At 42.1% G+C, this 18,303-nt stretch overlaps 1 protein-coding gene and 1 long non-coding RNA gene across 2 annotated transcripts; one reads left to right on the forward strand and one right to left on the reverse strand.

The window, feature by feature from the left end:
* The first annotated feature begins 301 nt into the window (after window positions 1–301).
* Window positions 302–5,318, forward strand: LOC147888062 (uncharacterized). The gene has a single exon (XM_087393338.1). It carries the CDS (start codon window positions 1,062–1,064, stop codon window positions 4,266–4,268), a length of 3,207 nt encoding a protein of 1,068 aa, XP_087249464.1. The 5' UTR covers window positions 302–1,061; the 3' UTR covers window positions 4,269–5,318.
* Window positions 5,319–10,447: 5,129 nt separating this feature from the next.
* On the reverse strand, window positions 10,448–11,427 carry LOC147888063 (uncharacterized). The gene is made up of 3 exons (XR_015543081.1): window positions 11,328–11,427; window positions 10,920–11,204; window positions 10,448–10,797 (listed from the first exon to the last, which is right to left on the reverse strand). It is a non-coding gene; the product is annotated as an uncharacterized LOC147888063 (long non-coding RNA).
* Between the last annotated feature and the right edge of the window lie 6,876 nt (window positions 11,428–18,303).

The raw sequence follows: 18,303 nt of genomic DNA on the forward strand, positions 1-18,303 counted from the left end.
CGACCATGTACAAGCGGTACAACCGTCTGTGGCCTATGATGACAAGCGATCGGGTTTCAACCGAGGGGATTGAACATGGGCAACTAGCTCAAGCGGCCGGCGAATGTTCGATGGATGATAAGTCATTGAATGGGGGGAACGAGGTGGGATTAAAGGGGGGGGAATGGGGAGGAGTTAAGGGTGGGGTTAAAGAAAGAAAGCAGGATTAAGGGGGTGATTAAGGGGCTTCTTCTTCTTCTTCTTCTTCTTTATCATCATCATCATCTGCAACTTCGTTTTATGAAGTTCGCCATAGCCAAAAAGCTCAGAGCTTCCGCCATAGCCAAAGCTCCCAAGCTCAAGCTCCGCCATTTCTATTTCCTTCGCCTCCTCCCAACCTCTCGCTCGCATCCTCCCCCTCTCAAGATCTCTGTTCTTCCCCTTCCCCTCGAGATCGCTCCCTCCCACTTCCTCGCAGCTATGGAGCTCTCCTCCCTGCTCCCTGCGCCTCCAGTTTCCTCTTTTCTCCCGCCCCCTCTGCGGCTCGCCATCGCCATTGATCGCTGCTGCTGCGGAGCCCGCTAGAGCTAGCTGCGACCCCTCCTTCTGGCTGTGCGGGCACTCCTCATCTTCATCATCAATTGTGGCGGAGCCACTTTAGACGGGATCCTGCCCGCCCAGTCCCTTTCCAAGCGCCTTGGGTTTCTCCGACTGGCATTATCGAAGCGTGCCCCTTTTCTCGTATATCTCGCCGGGGCTCGTCGATCATGGGGGATAGTAAGTGGGATACTGGCTTCCGCGTGTCAGCTCCACTATTCTGTCCGAGTGCAAGGTTCAGTGTCTGAGCGATACGGTGAAACTTGTCCATGGAATCATCAGGGGGGGAAGGACGCGAAGGAAGAAAGAGAGACAGGGGAAGATAGAGAGAATCCATGTGCTTTCAATCTTTCAGATTGCGTGACTCTCCCTGCTTGCTCTCTGTTCAGCTTCATCGTTTGATCCTTTCTGTTGATTTTGCCTGAGGATCTTCGTCGAAAGGAAAGCTGGAACGGCGACGGGACTCTTCTTTCCTCCAGGGTTTCATGCATTATTACCTATGTAAGCCAGTCCAGCTGTGCTCGTCCCTCTTATCTGAACGGAAGGGGAGACAGGGAAGTAGTTCCGGAGACATCGTTGAACCCACGACTATGCCGTCGCTCCTCAAGCAGCTCCAAGATGCAAGAGCAGCAGAGCGAGCTGACAGTGGATCGAAGAGAGCAGGCGCCAGTGGCGCTCGAAGGACTTCAAATCCGCAAGACCGAGGCAGTCAGAAAGGTTTGCTGCGGCCGTCTAGCTCAAAATCTCGCCAGAATGCACATCGGGAGTTCTTGAGAGCTACTGCCATTGGAGGAGAACACGTTTATACGGATCACGAGAGCCTTCCCGCCCTCCAAACCGCATTCTCTAGGTTCAAGGAGATGTATCCCAGGTATTCGGAAACAGTTTCTATCGACAAGTTGCGAGCAGAAGAGTATGGGCACCTCGAAGAAACTGGCCGTGTGTGCTTGGATTACTGCGGTTTCGGCTTATTTTCTCATCTCCAGCAGCTCCAGCAGTGGGAATCCGCATCATTTGCTCTTACAAGCATATCCGTGAATTTGTGTTCGCATGCTCTTTTTGGGGCTGCTGAAGCCGGGACAGTGGAATTCGACATAAGGAGACGGATCATGGAGTATCTTAACATTCAGGATACGGACTACAGTATGGTGTTCACTGCAAGCAGGGGCGCTTCGTTCAAGTTACTGGCAGATGCATATCCGTTCGAAACATGTCGGAGGCTGATTACAATGTACGATTACGAGAGCCAATCTGTGGGCTTGATGGTGCAACGAGCCAGGGAGAAAGGTGTGAAGATCTCAAATGTAAGTTTCAAATGGCCGACATTGCGCATTGTATCCACGAAGCTGAGGAAATTGCTCGTTGCGAGGAGAAGGAGAAGGGGTCCTGCTAAGGGCCTCTTTGTTTTTCCTGTTCAATCTCGTGTTTCAGGTGCAAAATACTCATACCAATGGATGTCCTTAGCTCAACAAAACAAATGGCATGTGCTCCTGGATGCCTCTGCCTTAGGCCCCAAGGATATGGACTCCCTTGGCCTCTCCCTTTTCAGGCCAGATTTCATCATTGCCTCCTTCTACAAGGTCTTTGGAGCCGACCCATCTGGCTTTGGTTGTCTCTTCATCAAGAACACTGCCATACAAAGCATACAAGATGCGTCAGGTGCCCCTGCCTCTGGAATCGTCAGAATCGTTCCTCTCCCTTCTCAATGGTCTATGAGCGAGTCCTCTGATGAAAACCTCGAGGAAGCAGAGGAGTTTGACGATGCTGATGGTGATGGACGAGAGGCAACAGATTTTGAATTCCCTAAAGGCAATCAGCTGATTCCTGCTGTAGCTTCATTTTCTGGTCCAATGCTTGGTTTGAACAAGCGTTCTCCATCTGATGAAGATGCTCACACATTGCCCAGGATTGAAGGGGTGCTGGAAGAGGATGACGATGATAGCTCTATTTGTGACTCAGTAGGAGAGGTTACTCGCAGCCCTGTCTTCAGTGAAGATGGCACGGACAACTTATTCTGCATAGACATTGGCCGAAGTCCTGTTGGAACTGCAAGCCGAACTTCGATGTCCGAAGACCCCTTCAGTGGGCCATTTAGTGGGCCCTTCAGTGGTCCTTTCAGTGGACCTATTCGAAACCCTGTTTACGATGGAGGCACAAGCCTCCCTCCTTCGGGGGTACTACAAAATCCTTTGTTTGAGGGCAATCATAGTCTTGACAATGGAGCATCTTTAAGTAAGGCAATGGCAAGGAACACAATCTGGGATACAAAAGACCAAACTAACGGCACTGCAGAGGATGGTGATCTTAGCGTGTCTGACAGTGGGAGTGAGGATGTGGTTGCTGCAAAATTGTCTTCCCAGTCAAAGCCCAAGGGAGAAAAGTTCAAGGAGGTTGAATTATTGGACCCAGGGAAATCACCATTCATGGCAACTGAGGTATGCCAAAACACTCTCTCTCCTAGCAAGCCTAATGTGGCGTTAACACATTGGCAGGATGCTTCTGAAAATTCAGCCCGAGAATTGAGTAGGAATGCTCAAGGTAAGACAGATGATGAGTCCCCAGCTACAACGGTGACAAATGAGGATGTTTCTGGCTGCTCGCAAGGATTGCCACATGCATACGATGGCATTATCATGGATGATGATGCTCAGCAGGCTGGACATGAAAGTGACCTGCATAAAAGTGGAGATGATTTTCCTGAGGAGGTGAACAGAACTGTAGGGGTATGTATGAACCCCCAAAGCCAAGGAAGTGAGATTGAGGAATGTGACACTTGGATTGATAGAGGCAAAGAAAAGCTTGTGCAATCCTTGGAATCGGAATCGAAGCAAAAGTTAAAGGAAAAGGCAGTTTGGAATCAAAGTGAAAGTGCAATTCGAAGGGAAACAGAAGGAGATTATAGGCTTCTAGGCAGAAGGAATGGTGACAGAGTATTTGTAGGAAGGCACTTATCTCCAATCATGCAGGATACTGAGGAGTTGGGCTCTTTTAAAAGTGCAGAAAAGGTTACCTCAGATTTATACTTCATGCAGAGCGAAAAGGGGTCGTCTTCTCATCAAGACAATGAGGAAAACCAAAGTGATGATGAAGTGGCAGAGCAGGAGGAATGGACAGAGAAGGAACCTGAAGTTGTATGTAGAAGTCTTGATCATGTAGATATGTTGGGCTTAAACAAAACCACGCTTAGGCTCCGATACCTCATCAATTGGTTGATAAGTTCATTGCTTCAACTCCGCCATCCAGGTCCTGAGGCTGGCCTCTCCTTGGTGCAGCTATATGGCCCGCAGATCAAATATGACAGAGGAGCATCAGTAGCTTTTAATTTGTATGATTGCCATGGTAAAATGATTCATCCGGAGCTTGTACAACTGCTGGCAGATAGGAATAACATCTCTCTAAGCATAGGGTTTCTTCGGAATTTGCAAGCACCTGATAATAGTGTGGATATGCATGGGCTTACTGACAACAAGAAAAATATTATTGGAACCAAGAGTTTAAATGGACGGGATCACCGCAAAAGGATGCCTTTAAGGGTTGAGGTGGTGACTTCTGCTCTGAGTGTCTTATCAAGCTTTGAGGATGTTTACAACATGTGGGTATTTGTGGCAAGATTTCTTGATGCAGATTTTGTTTCCAAGGAGCTTGGTGGCCAACAGGCTCCAACTGGGGTGGTTGTCAATCTTGAGTCTTGACAGCCCAAGTTCTCCAATTCTGTAAGTTTTGCAGAAGGTGCAGGGGCATCTTTCAACAAACAGAACTCAGTGCAGAGCGACCAGTCTTCTTTATCAGGAAGATATGTATGGATATTTGAAAGCAGACTCGCAATTTCTCACCATGTTGGCTTGGGTTGCATGAGCTGAGTCTCAACTGACAAATTGGGCTATTCAAGCTAGCTGTGAACTCTTCATCCTTTATCATGTATCTTTTCTGTAAGACATTAAGAGTGACCAATGCCATTGAACAGCCCTTCTTCTAATTGTCTTGAATCTGAGCTCACACAATCTTATAGGTGACTCAGCTGGGGACACTTGCAATATCTTGGCAAAAAGAAGTCTGATAGCTCCTCTTTTTTCCCCTTTGGGGACAAATGCTTTACTGCATAGATGTTTGGGATTGGCCGACAGAATACATTGCACCTCAGCAGCCCTGTAAAGTAATTTCCTATTCTTGCTGCAGAGGAGTGTGAAGAAGAGGCAATCTATTCTGTCTCATCCCAAGCTACTACCCCATTGACATGTAATGAGGTAATATTTTGCTATGGTGTATGAAACATTTTCACACACTATCTCCCAGTCCTGATATGGTGAATGGACTTCGACTACATTTATACTTTTTGATGAAATGTTTGTGAGACATTTATTATCTTAAGCAACATTTTTGCAAGACAAATTTCATGCATGAAGGCTCTTGCAAGCCTTAGCCTTCTGTGATCACCAGGAATATGTAAACTCAGGTGAAGGCCAGACATTTAGCGCTTGGTTTTTTAATTCATGCCTTCACATTAGAGCATTAAAGCTTTTAAGTGTTACGAACAGATGTCACACATCCGAAATGGTACATCGAGTCTGCATTTTGAGAATTGTAGCAACAACTTAATAGATTCTTGGTCTTACTGTGTATATTTTGTGTAATGCAATGAGGTTTTGGGTGTCTTGAGGTGGAACCTCCCCGGACTAGGCAGCCCCCAAAGTAATAAACAGAAAAGCATTTGTAGTGTTTCAGATTAGGGGATTTTAAGAAAAGAGGTGATGTTGGATTTTTTATGGTTGCCAGTTGGGATTGGTTATTGGCTCTGTAATGATGCCTCATTTAGTTTTCACTTGTACCATAAGGATTAAAGCAATGAAATTCTGTCTTCAGACAGGCAATGTGATTTGGAAAGCTATCTGCTTCAGAAGTTGGAAAGCTGCTTACCTAGCTTACCTACAGTGATTTGGAATGCGACCAACTTTGGATTTTTGGGTCAAATTGTCATAATTCATATATCATCCTGTTATGCTGGCTGGTGCTTCTATATTTTCTTTGAAAATGTCTCATTTTAGTATTCTTGGTAGAGGATGAGTTTGGGAATGCTCCTGGATTCATCTAGGTATATTTTAGTATTCTTGGTAGACTTGGTCTCACGTGCTTCTTGATGTGTTAAAGTACTTGTTCGTTCATCTTCTTGATCAGATTTGCTGTGGGCTTTATGAGGCAATTTCATGTCAGTTTTGCTTTACAGTGCGAACTTGATGTGGTATTTTATTGAGATCGATTGACTCGCTTTCTCACGTGTATTGAATATACTGTATGCTGTAACATACCCTGGCCCTATAAATACATAAGAGGCTATATTACACATTTCTCTTAAGATGCCCTTATATTTGCTTCAAACATTGCAAGAGAAAGGGGACTATTACATCCATAACTATAATTCTCTCTACGCGGTAGCAAATTTCTAATTTCATTACCATATGGTTTGATTTCCTTCCTCTTTAATTAGTCCCTTTCCTGTTAATGAAAGTGGGGGGAGGGGGGGACCCAGCAGCCTTTAGACTTGGACTCTTTTGTTAGGGTAAGGAATAGTTTTGTTCATTTGAGTATCTATCCTTGTACACCCCTTCACTCATATGTTTGCAACCTATGGAAATTTTACGTGAAGGGAAGGCATAACAGTTTAGAAGGAAAAAGATCGAGGCCTTAGGAGCTTTAATATTACGTAGCCTAGCCAACAAACGTTTCCAGGCCTTGTGAATCCCAGACCGTCTCGTGTGGATGTCTGGGTACCTAGCTGCGCACCAACTCTTTGGATCCTACCCTCTCATAAAGCTTAAACTAGTAATCGTGCGTTATGAGTCTATTGGTTGAGCCTCCCTTATGCTTCGTCAAGGTGTACATCACCTACGTGTTCGCGTGGGATATCAACCCCCTACAACAATACGACCATGCAAAGTTGTGTTAAAGTAATGTGTCTGCTTGCTTTTGTTATCATTGCATGCTAACCTTGCAAGAACCTTTTTTTTTTCCAGAGAGCTAACCTTGCAAGAACCTAATCGGAGGGTCTATGTACTTAGTGTTTGATAGCGCCCACTTCGAGATATACGCAGTCACCCTCTCATTCCCTACCCCTTTGCATGCTCAAAGGTTGTGCATTGCTTCCTTGCATTATTCCTTCCTAACTTGCTACCCCTGAGCATCAGTCTGATCAAGTCCAAGGTACTAGACCAGGAGGTAAGCCCTCAGAATCTACAAATCATCCCATTGAGATTTTTAAGGCCTTGAAGCAGGAGCAGACTTAGGCTACTCTGGACTAGCTGCTAGGCATGGTATCAAAATTCAAAAGAAATCAGTCAAAGAGCTCTTGTCAGAATGTTAAGCAGTATTCAGATGACCAGGTAGAACTAGAGGATGTTGACTACAAGGTGTCGACCTTAAAGGTGTAATTTCATGGCCAAAATCTACTTGGCGCATTGCTTGATGGTGGATCAGGTGTCAACATTTTGCCTTTCTTCATTTAGGAGCCCATTTTAAGTGGCAAACCAAAGAAGAATTAGCCACTAGGCATAATACGGAACTAGTTAATCAGGGGGTAAACCAAAGAAGAATTAGCCACTATGCATAATATGGAGCTAGTTAATCAGGGTGCAGGCACTAGTTTTTCGTATCAACTTTGTTGTGTTAAGCAAGGTTAATATTATTAAAGGGGCCTGCTACACGGAGGGTTAGTGTATGTAGTGGGATCATTTAGTAGTGTAGCAAAGGAGTGCCTGGATGTTTAGTGTGTTGCTTTTCTCGATGCTGTTTTTTACCCCATTTCTTTTGGGGCCCGGTTGAAGTCAAAGTGTCTTTGATTGTTGCGAAAAGCAGGGAGTGGTCTGATCAGTAGACGAACTTAGTGCCTGCTGTGGGTAGGGGTGATGTTGCGTTTGTCCACACGAGGTCGAGGGTGGACCCGTATATAGTCGTGGGTACGGGACATGAAGTCTTGGAGATGTTGCTTGGCCTTGGAGGATGTTTTGTAGACTACGTTGAGGTCTCCCACTACATATGTGGTCATTGTTGGTGGGATGTGCTGGAGTGTCATTTGGGGTGCATGGAGGGCGATGGGCACGGGTGTTACAGGTGGTTTGTACATGTTAATGCTTGCAAATGTGTCTATGTTTTTGTTGTCCGATATTGTTAGCAAGCACCCACATCCTTGTGCGAAGGTTCTTGTTGGAGTAGAAGTGAGTCTTTATAGTATGTCGTGATTCTGAGACCATCATCCATGGACACTTGCTGAAATCTTGGTATCTACGATGCTTGTTTGCCCCTACTGCATGTCTCCTGCAGGCAAAGAATTGTTGTGGCTATCATGATGTCACAGTGCAAAATATCGTCCGCATAGCAAGCCAGAGATTGTGTGTTCAAGGATTGGACCATCACTTTTCCTGGCGCCTTGATATCGAAGAAAGACCTCTTGTTGCACCATGGGGTCCACTTTGATATGCTTGTGTTCTAGTTTGGAGAGAAGAAAGAGGTTAGAAGGTCTTAGGTTTTTATTATTATAGTGTGCTCTGGCTTCGACGTGGCGGTCATTAAAGTTGATACAGATTACACTTGGCTTTCCTTTGGTGTCGTTGTGTTCAAAGACACCATCAGCACCATTAACAATCCCGTCTTGAATGTCAAGGTTTCCAAAGAAGATCTCTATGATCATCCCTTTTTTGAGCTTGAGCTCCTTGTGTAGTCTTGCTGTCATCGTTGGGTCTGTTGGGATGTGTACCGTTTTGCTGCATGATTTGTGCCTTATGTCTGTGGCTTTCAATATATGTGGTTGTGTCTTGAGCGCGTTGAAGACGTAGTCATTGTGCTTGTCCTTCGAAGCATTAGTGTAGAAAAGATGCGGCACGGTATGTTTAGAGGGCGGCTATTGGAGGTGTGTTTTGTTTAGTTTTTTGAGGTCGTCATCCATTTGCGTGCCTCTCCTGATTTTATTTAGCAAGTCAAGGAAATCTTGGTTACTTTGGCGCATCGGCATGCTTAGTTCGTAGTATTGCACTTGTGACCTCCACAAGGATCCGAGTAGAGTGGATGCTGTGGATCTTTCAAGAAATATCCACGAGTATTTAGTGGGGCTGGCCTGGTATAGGTCACCACATAGAAGTCCACCGAAGGGCTTGTCGTGTTTGTGCTTGATCTCATGTCAGCGCAGGTCTGCTGCAACGAATGTGTTGATTCCCACCAATGAGATGTCATCAATTACCACGAGCTCGACATCTTTATATTGTGTGGACAGTGTTTGGAGTTTCTCAGCAGACAAAGCAACGTAATTGGATGTCATAAGCGGGGGAGGTGTAGTGCGGAGTGTATCGTCATTCCGCGTAATGTGTGTGCCGCCCTTCCTGTATAGGCTAGTACATTGTGCCTTGTCAGTGTCTGCGAAGACATTCACAACACTCCCACGCAGGCCGTATTGACCTTAATATGTTAGTTCTCGTATTTGTGCGAATGGTATTCTTACTGCGACCAAGCTAAGGGCATGTTCTCTGACCAGAACTTTGGCCTTTTCTGCTTCCGTGCCTGGTTCATGCAATTGCTACAGATGGAGTGCTCATTGCGTAATGTCTCACTGAGTTGGATACCAATGCTTTGGAGCAGAACCTCAGTGCAAGGGGTTAATTTTTTAAGCTTCCCATAGAATGTTAAAGTGCGGCAGCATGCACATGGGGAAGGCGAGAGTGTTGCCGACTCTCTTCTCATATAAAGATTGTTGATCTACAATGGGTCTCTTCCTTTTCTTGGTGCCCTTAAGGCATTGTGTAGTGTTATTAGTTGTTCCTTCTGGCCGTCCTACCAAGAGAAGTGGTGTTTTGGTTGCTTTGCTTTGCTGTGGCTCAGAGCGCTCAGGAAAAAAAGCGTGGGAGCTCAATGCCCATAGCCTGTAAATCTTGTCATGAATGGTGCGTAGCGTGTACCGACCATGAGGGTTTTAGTTAAGATAGAGACTTGCTACTACAGCCGCCGCAGTGAGCTCGAGGAACCTGTGCAGTATTTGCAACAGGTCAACCTCATGTTCTTTTCTCCAAGTGGTATACCTTCTCTTTCTCACGATTGGAAGCAGTAGAGTAATTGTAGGAGGGGAGGCATGGTTGTTTAGAAACAGGTTGTGCACTGGCAGCACATTTTGGCACCCAATCTCAACAATTTCAATAGGGTTTCCGTTGTTCCAACAAAGAAGCATGAAAGCTGTAGAAAGCTTTTCAGAAATTCGGGTGAGGTAGTCATACAGTATGGCTCTCGAGCTGGAGGATGTTGCAAGAGCTGATGACAACTCTGACTTTTCGAAGCATGGTGATTGGCTAGTAGAAGATATCCGGAGGAGGTCATGCCAGGGTGTTCTCTTTCCTACACTTGTTTGTATGAGGTGGTCATGCACACAATCCAACAGGGAACTGCGTGACTGTCCAGGCAACAGACGTGCCACACAAGTACATCTGTGCAGCTCTCGTTGTCCTTAATGAATTCCATGCCCCAGTCAAGGTTGTATACAGTAACATCAAATTGTTTCTCCATTCTGAGTTTTGCAAGTCCTTCATCGTGGATGTGTGTACCTTTCCGTGACGAGAAGATTAAATGAAGCTATGATTTTGTAATGTGTACGCAATTGCAAGGTGATCCTGAGCTCATAGGTAAAGCAAGTTGCATGCTTCACAGGGACATGGTTGAGAATGTGTTTTTATGACTTTCATAAAGGCAGAGTAACATGAAATGGAAACCCTCCTTATACACTTTATCAATTTCAATACAGACATGCTTCACAATTCACATTGCAAACAATGAACCATTCTATGTTTTCATCACAAGTGTTGTAGAGTAAGCTTTTCTTATTGCAAAATGTATGGGCCCTCGCCATGGGTTCAGATTGTGTACATCATTTCACCACATTTTATTGTTGAGTATGTACAATGTAAGATGCTTGTGGTGAATACACGGCCGAAGAGCTAATGGGCATTGTCTTTAAGCACCAAGATTGAAGACCAAGATTGAAGGCCATGATGAAGCCTGCAATATTTATGGTGAAGTCACGCAAAGGTTGTCATTCCAGCAAGAGGCTCCTTGTAGCAACCACACTACGCATGCAGTACTCCATCAATGGGTGCCTCATCCACGTGTACACCACAAAGCTTAACCTCCACATGGGATCCATCTCGAAGAACCACGCAGCCTTTGAGAGAAGGTACTCGAAGGATCTCCTACTGGCTACGACACGTGTAGCAAAATGGGTGAGTGGGATCATGGCTCATGCGGGAGCCCGCACACTCAGAACATTGAAACTCTGCCAAAGGGCCATTCAAATATGTAAAATGCAAGACTCCATTCACCTGCAAAGAAGAGCCCAAAATGCATTCCAATCTGCATGAGCATGGAAAGACATATCTCCACAATGTGACCACCCGAGCGCTAACAAAAGTGTTTTGTTGACTTTGCCCTCTGATCATAACCGAGGTCGAAAACCAACCGGCCAAATGCAGCAAGGAGTCTTTCACGAAGCCTGCCCTCAGGAACCACTACAAGCATAGTGAAATAAAAAATGGATAGCGAATGCGCACACGCATGTAAGAAATGTTTCTTGCTACATACATCACAATGTTCCCATCGACAAACTCCTGGATCAAGCGTGAGAAGATGTCATACTGATTGGCCACACAGGATAACTATAGGAAAGCAGACACTGTTAGTTACAACATAAGCACTTTGCAATCGGAAATATGTGAAAGGAGAGGACTTACGATCGCACGATCTTCGGGATTGGGCCCAACTGCTATAACAATTTGCTCAGATAAAGAGATGTCTTGGTTGATTTTCACTACTACAAAAGCAATTGTCTCCATCACTGGTGTGAAAGGAGTTCTTTCATTCTGCATCTGTTGTACCACCCATGGTATGTATGCAATGATATTATTCTATGGCACGAGGTGGAGGGTCCCAATGAAAGGCTCAGCTTTCAAAACACTTAGGGACACACCGCATGTTTAGCCTTCTTCGGCTTTTTTTTTTGCTATTAAAGCACCCTCGACCCTATAAAATTCCTCCCCTTAATTGGAAAAGGTAGTTGTGGGGAACATGGAAAGTGATAGTCTCATAGCAATCAGAGTCGGTGAGATCTACTTGCATATTGCCACCGGTGTTGGGCTCACTGGATATCATCAAAAGGATTCGTTTCATTGGGAATGATATTGCTTGCTTGGAATGCCACTTAGAGCTACGGTTTTCTGACAAATTCAAAGGCACCTATGTTTTTGAATGCGGTTAAAACAAACGATGAGAACCCAAGCATATATCATGAGCTTTAGTAGTAGGTTTTGCACTAAGGAGTATAAGAGGCAGGGAGCTCTTATGCTTTCAACATTTTTACAAGGTATTAGCACAACCAGACACAAGGGATTCAAAGCATCTCAGATTGATGATGATCAAGCTTCCCAGTTGTGCGGCCAGAAGACAGCAAGCACAAAAAATCAAAGGAGACACACCATACGTGATCCTTCTCAAAAGACCATCGTTCAAAGTTGCCCATGTAAAAATAGGATTGTGAGCATCCAAGATCACGATTTGGAGTGGAAAAAAGAAGTTGGATTTGAAAATGATCCCAAAGGCCGGTTTGAGGAAGAAAGTGTGTTCTATGATTGCACAAGGAGTCCATATGGTGTTGATTTGGATGATGACAAAGAACAATGGTTTTCAAGTCATCCATTGTACCCATTTTTGAATTTGATGTGAACCAAATTGTCTAGTAATACGTTTGGGTGGAACGTAATCTAGGTGAGGTGTTTGTTGTTTTGGTAATAGACCTAGTAATTTCTAAATGGACATAGGAAGAAACAAGAAAACATATACTATAATTGGAATTAAGATCCGATACCGAGGAAGCCCTTCACCATACATAGTGGAACGAAGAAGTGATTTAAAAAAAGAGAGTGGCATATAAATAACATATGCAAATGATCTCTCATGTTGAGAAAGATGATCTTGAAGAAATCAATTTGGGTATGGAGCAAAGTCCTAGAACCATAAAGATCAATGTGCATGTGGAAGGAAAGTTCTGGAATAACTTGAGAATGTTGCTAAACGAGTTCAGTGACATTTTTGCGTGGGAATTCACAGATATGAAGTGTGTCAATTGAAGCATGCGCAAGCACCAAATCAATCTAAAGAAGGATGTAGTTCTATTTGGGTATGGAGCAAAGTCCTAGAACCATAAAGATCAACGTGCATGTGGAAGGAAAGTTCTAGAATAACCTGACAATGTTGCTAAAGGAGTTCAGTGACATTTTTGCATGGGAATTCACAGATATGAAGCATGTCAATTCAAGTATGTGCATGCACCAGATCAATCTAAAGAAGGGTGTAGTTCTAGTAGTGCAACAAAGATATAGAATGAACTCAAAATTTTTCAAAGTGGTGAAGCATAAGATCCACAAATTGCTAAAAGGAGGATTTATTTATACATCAAAGAAGGTGATTTAGTTGTCTCCCATCATAGTAGTTCCAGAGAAAATGGAAGTTACCAATTTGTGTGGATTACAAAAAGCTCAATGTGGTGACCATTACGAATCTATTCCCACTTTTCTTCTATTATACACTACTAGACGTTATGGTCGGTCATGAGGTGTATAGCTTTCTAGATGGATACAATGGGTACAATCAAACCAGATGGTTGAGCAAAGAAGGGGATATGGTCTTAATGTACAATTTTAGGCTTGGAAGATTTTTGGGAAAACTTAAACTCCGATACAATGGACCATTTTCGATAGTTTAGGATTTGGGACAAGGAACTTTATGAATTGCAAAACTATAGGGCAATGTGTTTCAAGAACCGGTCAATAAATTTTGTTTAAAAACATTTGTCAAAACCAATTGGGGCATTACCCATTCGAGAGCTATGGTTGGTTGACTCTTCGAGATAGACATTGCAAACTTTTCCATATTTTAGTGAATGGGTACTAGCATGTGTGGACATTTCAAACTAGAGACATTGGAGTCTAAACGCATGTGCAAACATATTTCAGTGAATGGGCATGACATTTCAAACTAGATGTTGGATTTTGCATGCCTTTCAAAATCATCACCCACGTTGCAAGTTGTCCAAGCTTCTTTCATTGACTTTCCTATATGGGGGCTCACTAGTGGGAAGGTGACCAATCCCCACATTGGCCAAATCCAATTCCATCAATGAAGATGCTCCAGTAGCTCCCATGTCGTAGCCCTCTAGAACACTGGTGTCGTCATAGTTTTTCCCTGGCTTTTCAACTAGTGGCTCTTGCTCCGCCAAGTTCGGTTCCACTTTCGTACACCAATTTGGTCCACAAGTCCATACTTTGCAGCACCTAATGGCACCACCACCTTTAGTCATGAACCTACCTCTTGACTCAAGATCTCCAGGTACCAGCATCCTCCTACCCTCCCCCTCATGATGGGTGAACAACCTGAAGTCGTCCAAGCTCCTAAGTAATTTATCATGGAAATCTCTTCTCTTCCTTTGCCAATCAACTTTTAATTTCATAATGACATTTGATTTTTTTATTTCGTCGTGATTATATGATGTTATTTTGACCCAAACTTGGTGTGGAATTTCTCAATATTTTTATCTTTTTTATTCAAAAACTCAAAGCAACATTTTTATGGGAGGTATCCAAAACCACATTTTATAAAAAAATTAGAAATGTCAATGTAAATATAAATATCGATACTAATGTCTAAATAGATGCCAGCTAATACCATCTTTTATACCAATGCAAATATTAATCACTATGTCATTGATGATATTGATAAATATACTAACATAAATATCATCAATAATATAGGATAGAAACAATGGCAAATTGGTTAGAACATATTTTTTAGTTGAAAATAAAAAGTACCTAAAATTGTTGCAAATAAGGGTCGAAAAGGGCCTCTTGTGTAATAGTGTGAGAGGGTGATCTGCTTAAGCATATAATCAGTTTTCAAAATGCACTTTCATCTTTTTGTAAGAATGTTGTGCTTAAACCCTAATATGAAAAGGTTTTTTGAGATTGACATGCCTAAGTAAATCATCTTCTTACATAATGTTTCTTATTTTATGAAATGCTTCCTAAAAATTTTCTAACCAATAGAACTTTCAATTCTTGAGCAGTAATTTCCTTAAAGGTGCTACCCATAGTGACAATTTCGGCCCCATTCTAGCGTGAAATTATACCTACATCCGACCATCCATAGGAAGCATTGAATCTATTTTATATTTTGCAACATAGGGTAATCTTGTAAAATTTTAAGTTCTTTTGATATTTTAGTTTGATAACAGATGAAATAATGAAGCCAAAATATTTTGAGTTCTTGCTTGGCCTATAAGCTACATTTTTTGGGATTAAACTAAAGGTTTACTGTTGAATCCTATGATACAATTTTTCTAGATTAAGGTGAAGATTGACTGTTCAAACATTTCCAACACTTGTCTTAGGATCAAGATATGTCCTTCGCTGTTTAAGTACGTATGTAGATGCAATCCAAGTATACTAATATGGTGCCCTCAAGATGGTCTTACAATGTGGAAGGATGCATCATGATATCCAAATACACTAGTATACTATCTTGAATTATTAAAAATGAAGAACAAAGTTCAATACCCATGGATTTATGAGCCCGATTTGGTAAAGAATCAACCAATTCATATAGATTTTGTATTAATTTTTGGCCCCTTGATAAGGTAACCATTGAAGATGAATATCTATTACCTAGATTTCATGACATTCTAGACTCATTGACAAATTCTAAATTCTTTACAACTCTACATCTCAAAGTACTAGCAAATTCTAGTAAAACCATTAGATAGAGACTCAAAAGTACATTCCAAACTCTCTTTAGGCTTATAATTTAATGTCAAGTATTATGCCAAAGGTTGCAAATAAAAAGAAACTACAAACATAGAGGATAGTCCTCCATCCAACATCTGTAGAGATCACAATCAAAGCTCTCTCTTAAGAGTGCATAGGTGGACAACAATTTTGGTATATCACAATTTTTTATTTTTGTCAAAGTAGTTTTGGTATATCAAATTTTTTAATTCTCTCTGATTTCCTATCGTGTACTTGCATTCCCTTGTTATCTTTTGATGCATTTCTTTTTTGATCTAGTAAAATTCCCTTATATCACTTCAACATTTGAGGTAGCTTCCATCATAGAATATGTCCCTATTTGCTGTTAAAATTATTCATTTGCTACTCAGAGTATATCCTACATGCTTAAAAATCTAAAACTATCCATTTTATAGCTAAGATTAAGGCCCAACGTTTCTCAAAGAACACAGAATCAAGGACGAAAGACTTTAAGAAAAGCTTTATTCGTGGCCCACATAATTGAATTTAAGTTTGTTTCAAAGGTATAATCTTTACCTGGACCATTGTTATCAATATCTTTATTTGATTTTGTAGTCATGGCAATGAAAATTGATCACATTCAACATGCTCAGGTAAACAATTGACTGCACTTTCATAAAAGGAAAGGTAACTTTCTTGAATATTCCAAGCCACCACATTGGTTTTTGCAAGGACATCCATTATGGTTTTATTCCAACAAATTTGGGTATGTGAAGAAATATTATCACCTCCTTGGCCAATACAGAAGATGCAATTCTAAAGCACTTCTGATTAGTTGGTTTTGAACAAAAAACAATTCTATCCTTGAAAAAGGCTTAAAATAGAGAATCCTCGGTCCAAGATGATTGACTTTGTTATAGAAACTCATTTTTGAGATAATCCTTGTCACTTAGTTATTTTTCAAAGATAATTAGACTTCCACTAATCCTCTACCATGCTCAGTTGAATACTTTTTTGTGACAATTGCATCAGTTTGAATTAGGTTTTATATTGACATAGTGACTATTTTCGAAAAAGATTTCTTTGTTCCTAATACAATGCTACCAAAACAAACTTCCCCAATTACATTGGGTGTGAGTGGTTAACTATCAACTAAGCTCTCATCGATTTCAAGAACAAATGCAAACCTCTACTACAAAATACCTCCTAATCCATGGGTTCATTTAGATGTGATGCTAAGCACTAAAAATTTGACCTCACTCAAGACAAGAGTGGTGGCTATTGTATAGTGCACCATATGGGATTAATCGACTGACTGACTACAAATCCTTTAGAAGTCATACTACCAAGCTAACTAAGATTGTATATAAGTCATAACACTGGGTAGGGCGCCAACACATGCCATCAGTGGGGGCTATCACCCCTTGAAACCCCCCCCCGCTGAGGCTAGTATCAAGCTGTATCCCACTTGACTAAATGTTAAGTCCCATTAAGGGAAATTTTGACTCAAAAAGGCCTCCTTGCTTTAGGCCCTTAAGATTTCTTTAATCTCAATATTAGCAAACCAGCTAATGGGAAGTCCTGGGCATTAAAAGAATGAAGCATTCCATATTGATTGGTGGAGATACCTCCCTTGGTCCCCACTCCCTACCACTTGCCTCCCTCTTTCCCCCACCACCATCTAGGGCATTTATTCACCCCCTTGACTTTTGGATGGTCCACCTAACCTCCTCCCTCTCTAGTGGTGGGCCAAAATCCACATGGATATTTTTTCCCTCCAAAAAAGTCAAAATTTGGAAAAGTGTTCCCACCACGAGTCCCGCAAACTATACCCATTCACTCATCTCCTTTCTCTCAACAAGCACTCTTTTTGTGTGATCAAACATCATTCAACTAGTCTTCAGATCACCAGAACCATCTTGATTTATGCGAGTAACTATATTAGCCCCCCTGAAGTTGGACGCCTTGTAGACATTTTGAAAACAAAACATCTACTGTTCAAATCCCTAAAAGGAAATCTACTACATATGGAAGAACTCATACATGCATTTCTCTTTTAGCTCCAAGATGCTATCTAGTCCACACTACTAGGTAAATTGGTTCACTTTGCTTTGTCAGCAATGGTTGCAAGCTAATTAAAATAGTAATAACAAAATCAATAATCGTTAGCATCTTGCAAGCATCACTATATTTAACACGAAGGGTTTGCCACTTGCCTTGCAAGCATCACTATATTTAACACCAATAGCTTTGGCTTTGAGGCTGAAGAACAAGACGGATAAATGGATCTTACCTGCATGTTTCTACTAGTGTCTCCAATTGTTGCAAGATATTGCACAAATGAACATAACCATAATGAGCCTTCTGTGTTAAATACCCCGTTTCTTGTATGAGGCTCCACATCACATTCATTCAAACTTTCCTAGTTCCAGCATTGTGATTTGATTGCACATGTTCCTACACAAGCAACATTACCTTCATCAAGTTCTTCCTTAATCTTACAAGTTATATTTTGTATGCATGCTTGCACATATGTATCATTAATTGAGTCAATGTCACATTATGGGGCATCACATAGTGAGTTGTATGGTCACACACACTAACACACATGGCTTCTACCTTGCAAAAATAACACCTCAAGGACCCTATGACCTTGTTGCTAGTAGGCACCATGCCAATGTCAAACTTCCGACCTTTAAAGAGTGCATTATTCTTTATTCCAATATTCAGCAATCTTGAGCACAACGAATTGCACTTTTGGATGCACCTGTACATGAACTTTTGTAAACCGTGTCCTCAAATGCAATATTGCATAGGTTTTGTCCATAGATGGCCATCATATTTGAGCTCCATTTCCTCCATAGTCATTCCCTCCTTTAGGGGGGGTAGCTCAAACATACAATCCCCATCGTAC

This window comes from Dipteris shenzhenensis, chromosome 22 (assembly GCF_047967505.1).
Source record: "Dipteris shenzhenensis isolate YYH24624 ecotype China chromosome 22, Dip_SZ_1.0, whole genome shotgun sequence".
In the NCBI taxonomy this organism is placed as follows: domain Eukaryota; kingdom Viridiplantae; phylum Streptophyta; class Polypodiopsida; order Gleicheniales; family Dipteridaceae; genus Dipteris; species Dipteris shenzhenensis.

What these genes read in the sequence shown, in the direction of transcription:
- LOC147888062 (XM_087393338.1), top strand. Translation starts at nt 1,062, where the DNA reads ATGCATTATTACCTATGTAAGCCAGTCCAGCTGTGCTCGTCCCTCTTA.